The following is a 5,642-nucleotide window of genomic DNA, read 5'->3' on the forward strand; positions in this document are numbered from 1 at the left end:
AAACTAGGCTTCTTAACCTCTCCCTGAATGTCAGGACACGCTCTTCCATCATTTGATCTAAGGCCGACAGTGGACGAAAATCCTCATTAGTAAATAGAAAGAATATTTTTTTATTTCTCATGATCTGCCACTCATTATCAATTTTGTAAGCGACGCAGACTAAAGCCTTGAAGACTGCTCTCTATTTTTCTTTCTTGAAGGTTTTTTTTTGAGGATTAACAAGTGCCTCGTTACATCTAGCCTACATACAAGGTGCTCAAGTATTAGAGACGGACGTAGTGAAACTCAGAGATATTTCAGTAGAAGTAAAAACATGACGTCCCATCGTTGTTTACATCTAAATGCTTTTAAAGGGAGAATGAATGGTTCATGTTAAACATTCTCACCGCACCAATACGTAGAATCCATTCACTCAACCTCTGTGATCCTCTGAGTCCACTTTTAGAAAATGGAATCTCTATTTCATTATTCATAATAGCGCAACGAAAGTACGGCAAGTTCGCTGACACCAAGATTTAACACGGACTCAAGAAAAACATGCGTATACTGATCAGAATGATTTATTTGCTTTCTTTGCTTTACATTTAGTTTAACATTCATCCGATTTTACTCTCTACAATCCAAAACACAACGTCTGTGAGGTGCTCTCTTGTCAAGATAAGCCTGTCGAAATTTAACAATCTGTCAAGATGTAGGCCAATCTAACTCCGTTGGAGAGGACACCCGCATCAGCTGCAACTTCTCCACTATCTGACAAGAACCGCGTTTGGAACGGGGTCTGTCGAGCTAGAAGAATTATGGAAAATAAAATGAGCTCTGCACTAAACGCAGTCAAGGTAATCCTGATATCTCTGATGCAAATCTAAATTTCTAAGAGCCTGTCCAAATTCGCGATAAAAATCACATATGCAACGCTTTGCCATGCAAAGGCTCTCATCGGGCAAATAAAATTAAACCGGTTTGAGCTAGTTGTCCGATCACTCTTTTGGCATAGCATTTGGGCTAACTTTTGGATTGGTCTCACGGCACATTTCTCGACTCACCCGAAACAGTGCTACCAAAGAGTAAACTGACACAAGCGTCTGAGCCATACACGAACCAGTTATTTGAAACGTGCAAGTTATGTGGTTATGATGGGACTCAAATTATAATTTCCGCAAGATGGTGGAAACATTCAACGGAAACGGAAGCAAAAAGTCTTAATTCAGGCTGACATCCAGAGACGTCGGGATTAACTCGACTGCGTATTCCAGGATGACTGGAAACTTATGGTTGAAAAATCGTAATTTTGATTGAAAGAGCTAGATGACATGGTCAATCATCAGAAATTAGATATACGTAAACGGCTATGCTAGAAGAATGGGGTACCCACACGTGGTTTCGTGAACGTAAATTTTGAAATGCGACATACTAATTTTACCAAGTCTCATTTCAATATGTGCGTTCACGAAACTATCTGATACTCGCAGTACGTGCAACTAGGTAAAAATCGCATCTCAAGATATGCGCGCACAAAATCACATGGGGGTACTCCATTGAAATTGAAGGTGTTTCTCAAAATTTCGGCAAAAACAACGTACAAGAGAACCTCTCTTGACTTTGTTGACTCTGACAATGGTTCTAGTTTTCTAAAGCACCCAATACTGGGCGTGTTGAAAGAGTGTGCCCTTTTAAACAATTTGGGAGGTACTCAGCAGGTAACCCTTACTGTACTTGGGTGAGATTTACTTTCTTTTGAAGTCCTAGGCTGATTTAAGATATCTAAATAAAAGCTTCAAAAATCATAAATGCCACATAATATACTTTTCGATCTTTTAATGTCAAGCCTGTAAAAATTGATCCAAGGCCATTTAGACCAAGAAGAAACAAGTCCACGACTACTGCTTTTTTCAAAAAGCCATATTTACCACGGACCAAATCTTAAAACTTGGGTTGGGACAGAGCTTTGAATGCTCTTGATACTGTGGGTTTTCAAAAGCATTCTTGAGCTTTTGCCAAATTTTAGGATTTAGGGTCAATTCTAGTGATCGTAGATCACTTTGTTTTGTGCGTTTTGTGCGTTTTGAGCGCACCTTCAAGCCCGCGAGAATCCAGGCTAGTTCGGACAATAAAGTCCAACCATATTCCTTCTCGGGCTCCTTCATTGTTCAATTTGCAGGCCTCAAATATTCGTACGGAGAATGTAGGTGTTGATCCAGTAGCAATATGCAAGTCAGACTTCAAGCATCTTTCAAGTTAGACTTGGACAAATTTTTTGGATAGCATTCCAGATCAACCCAACATTCAAGGGCTAGCTCGGTCTGCCAGCTCAAATTCGTTGGTGAATTAGATACTTGTATGATGTTCATCAAAAACTAAATAAGACCTATGTAACTCTTTCATCTTAAACTGTTGGAGATACCGTTCCCAATGGTGGTAAGGAAGTGTGCGAAAAAGGTCAAGACTTACAACAAACCGTTGCTGCAGCCATATCGGAATTTATGGTTCCAAATTCGCCTCCACAGACACCATTGTTGAAGGCAAGTAATGCCATTTCAGCAGCCGTAGCTTTGATTGCACTGGGGAGCACTAAACAATCACCTAAAGCTCCAGCGTCGCAGCAAGCAGCTAGCGCAACTTCACCTAAGAATTTGGATAAGATGTTCAATAACCAATCTGATCTTCCCTTGGAAGTGATAACAAATGACTCTGTACCATTTGCTCCGGTCATGACTCCAGTAATCTCAAAATCTCCTTCGGCAGTGGTGGTCCAACAAATTCGACACTTATTTGCCTCTCTCCTGAAAAAATAAGTGGCTCTCGTTGTCCTCCTTATGGTGGCACAAATGCTATGCTCAAATAATTTGCCCAAGTTGAGATTACCTGACGCAGAACAAGTGGTTTTGGTTGGCCAAATGGTGACCACCGGCAAAGTTGTAGGATTGAACAACATCCGTCATGGCCCCAAAAAAGTATTGGGTGCACCCATCGGGAGCCAAGTTATTGTAATCACAAGAATACTGCGTGACCTGTGAATTTGAAATTTTGGCATAAGAGCCAACTTTTGGCCCTATCTTGAAACTTGCATACTATACCTTGATCCTCCAACTTCTGGTGACGGTGGATCCACTGGCCCCGAGGTTGAAAGCCAACTCATTGCAAGCATCGGCAGAGTCCACATACACTAAAATGAATGGTAGGCCAATTACATTCATGATTATCAAACATGTTTGTTGGCTTATCATTATTCATTCGGGAATAAGGAGACGTACAGATCTTACATGTTGTAATGTTTTAGCTCGCTCATGTTACAACATTACTTGGACGTATATTGTTGGATTGTTGAATATCGAAAGTGCCCTCCCTATGGCATGTCAAACAATGAGACTCCATTAAGAAGGTCGGAGCATTAAATAAGTACTTGAATAAGTTATAATAGCAAAAGGCAATAATTCTTAAAAAGATAAAAGTTTGTCATACAGATTATGTTCCTTTTTGCAGTACATTTTTCACGTTTTGTTTTGACAAAAATGCAAAAAAACGCAAAAACATGGAAAATTGGACATAAAGATAGTACCGGAACTGGTGCTTGCTAAAGGTTCTTCTGCATTTTGATTTTTTTTCGACAAAATCGAATGCTTCCATCATTAACAAGCTTGCTCGGTTTCCGAAACAATTTCGGGTCACTTATTTCCGGACTCATATAAGAAATACAATCAGAAAACATTTTGCATTCATTTTTTGGAAAGTGTGGGTTTTCAAAAATTCCTTTTTTTAGATCCCTAGCCCTGAACAGTATCAACATTGACAGCTGATCTGGCATGCGCAGAGCGATGAAAGATTTCCACATTAATTTCCAACCAATTAAAGGATTTCTCACAATTAAGGGTGAATTCTGCTTTCTGGTTACTCTGAACTAGAGACCCTAGTCCCTACTCTGAACCCAGTAGCTTCTCCTATTGGGAACTATTTTTTGAGAATCGCGTAACTAAATGTTTTCAATGTCCATCCCCATTGCACACGTCAGGCAGCCATGGAAACCAAAAAGAAATCATAGATTGTCATTTCTCTACATTCTACGGTAGCCCAAGCTTAGCATTAGGTGAAATTACGCGTCTCAATACAATATCCCAATCTCGTACGAAATACTTTAATTCCAGAACTTAAAAAATGAAGCTATCAACATTTCGGAAAAGATCAAAAATTGAAACTGTCAACGAACGTTGCTCCTTTAATTGATATGAAATACATGAAATATCTAAATAAAATTTCTCTTTCAGCCCTTTTTTGCAAGAGCCAGGTTTTGAGACCAAAATTTAGGTTTGGTCCTGAAATCTGAGCATCATTGCCATACCAAGGCTTCTGTTCTAATGTGGTAACTATTTTAACCAGTAGTAACTTCTTGGGCAGGTTTTTTACCACAAATGTGGCAACTCTGCTCGTGAATAATTATTTGATTTCATCTACATTTTCAATGCCCTACTGTGCTCAGCTGAGTTTGTTCCACAAATGGTTGAAGGCGCGGATCCTCCAGGGTTGGTCACAGTGAACTGATCAACAAGACATTGGGTAGCAGTAGTGACATCGCTTCCACCTGCATTCACGGAGCTGGTAGCTACGCCTGAAAAAAGGTTAAAATAAAGAAGAAAATTTAACCATTCACGTGAATAAACAAATGTGGTATTCATGAAATTCTACTGAAACTGTAGTCCAAAGGGAAAACGTGTTACGATTTAGATACATTTCTTAGCCGTTTTTGGTAAGAGCATAAGTACATTCAAAGTTTTCATAGCTTAATGTACAACACGTTGCTCAATGAAAATGGATAAAATTTGGGGCTCTTTTCGCCTTGCCCAACGACTTCAAATTGGACGATGGATTTTTAGTCTGCTTCTAAGAGCATCATAAATTGAATCGGCGGGAAGCAAAACGATTGACGGAACGACTTATTGGCATGACGAAACCGGACACCAATAATTCAAGTTGAACATAATTCTCTCATTTTTTCTCCTGCCTCATGCCTCTCAATTTAGAAATTTATTAATTCAGGTTCATCTTAATTGCGATTTACAAAATTTGAGTGAATATGGTAAGAAAACGGCAATGAAAGCTTTTTGTTTGTTTTTTGATCTCACAATTGTTTGGGAGCTAGCATATTTGCTATTTCTATCTTGTTTGCAACATTGCAGGATAAATTTTAAGCTTTGAGTGACATTTTGTTTCCGTAATTTGGAATTATTAGTGCAAGGGTGAGAAGACAAAAAATTATTAATGCAAGAAATATGCATCATTCTTCCACTTTTAAATCAAAATGCTCAGCATCAATTCAAAGTCGAGTTGCGCAGTTATATGACCTTGAAATAAAAGATCAAGTTGCTTTAGATGTCATAAGGGACTTGAAGTTTTCAAGTTCTCTTGGTCCTGATGGCGTGACATCTCAGTTTCTGATGAGACGCTCACTGGTTCTCGCTCCTGTTTTCTCGTACTTGATGTGTTGCGTCTTCGATCAGGGCAAGTTTCTTCACTAAAATTAGCTCACGTTGTTCCAATTCTTAAAGGGGGAGATAAGTCGTTCCCCAGAAATTATATGCCTATCTCTCTCACTTCGAATATTGCGAAGGTGTTTGAGAAGATCATCAAGTTCAAACTTGTTGAATTACTTG

The 5,642-nt window shown here is 39.1% G+C and overlaps 2 protein-coding genes across 2 annotated transcripts in view; both read right to left on the reverse strand.

Moving 5' to 3' along the window:
• Positions 1-5,642, reverse strand: part of LOC131892129 (synaptotagmin-5-like) — a 54,720-nt gene that overhangs the window by 7,957 nt on the left and 41,121 nt on the right. The gene's annotated exons all lie outside the window — the stretch shown is intronic.
• LOC131892135 (uncharacterized) overlaps positions 551-5,642 on the reverse strand; it is an 18,551-nt gene continuing 13,459 nt past the window's right edge. The window contains exons 5-10 of the mRNA XM_059241907.1: positions 4,463-4,600; positions 3,075-3,163; positions 2,863-3,008; positions 2,695-2,780; positions 2,449-2,622; positions 551-786 (exon numbers count right to left, since the gene is read on the reverse strand). Coding sequence (XP_059097890.1) covers positions 674-786; positions 2,449-2,622; positions 2,695-2,780; positions 2,863-3,008; positions 3,075-3,163; positions 4,463-4,600 — 746 coding nt within the window. The 3' untranslated portion in view covers positions 551-673. The remainder of the gene's footprint in view (positions 787-2,448; positions 2,623-2,694; positions 2,781-2,862; positions 3,009-3,074; positions 3,164-4,462; positions 4,601-5,642) is intronic.

Source organism: Tigriopus californicus, chromosome 12 (assembly GCF_007210705.1).
Source record: "Tigriopus californicus strain San Diego chromosome 12, Tcal_SD_v2.1, whole genome shotgun sequence".
Lineage (NCBI taxonomy): Eukaryota > Metazoa > Arthropoda > Copepoda > Harpacticoida > Harpacticidae > Tigriopus > Tigriopus californicus.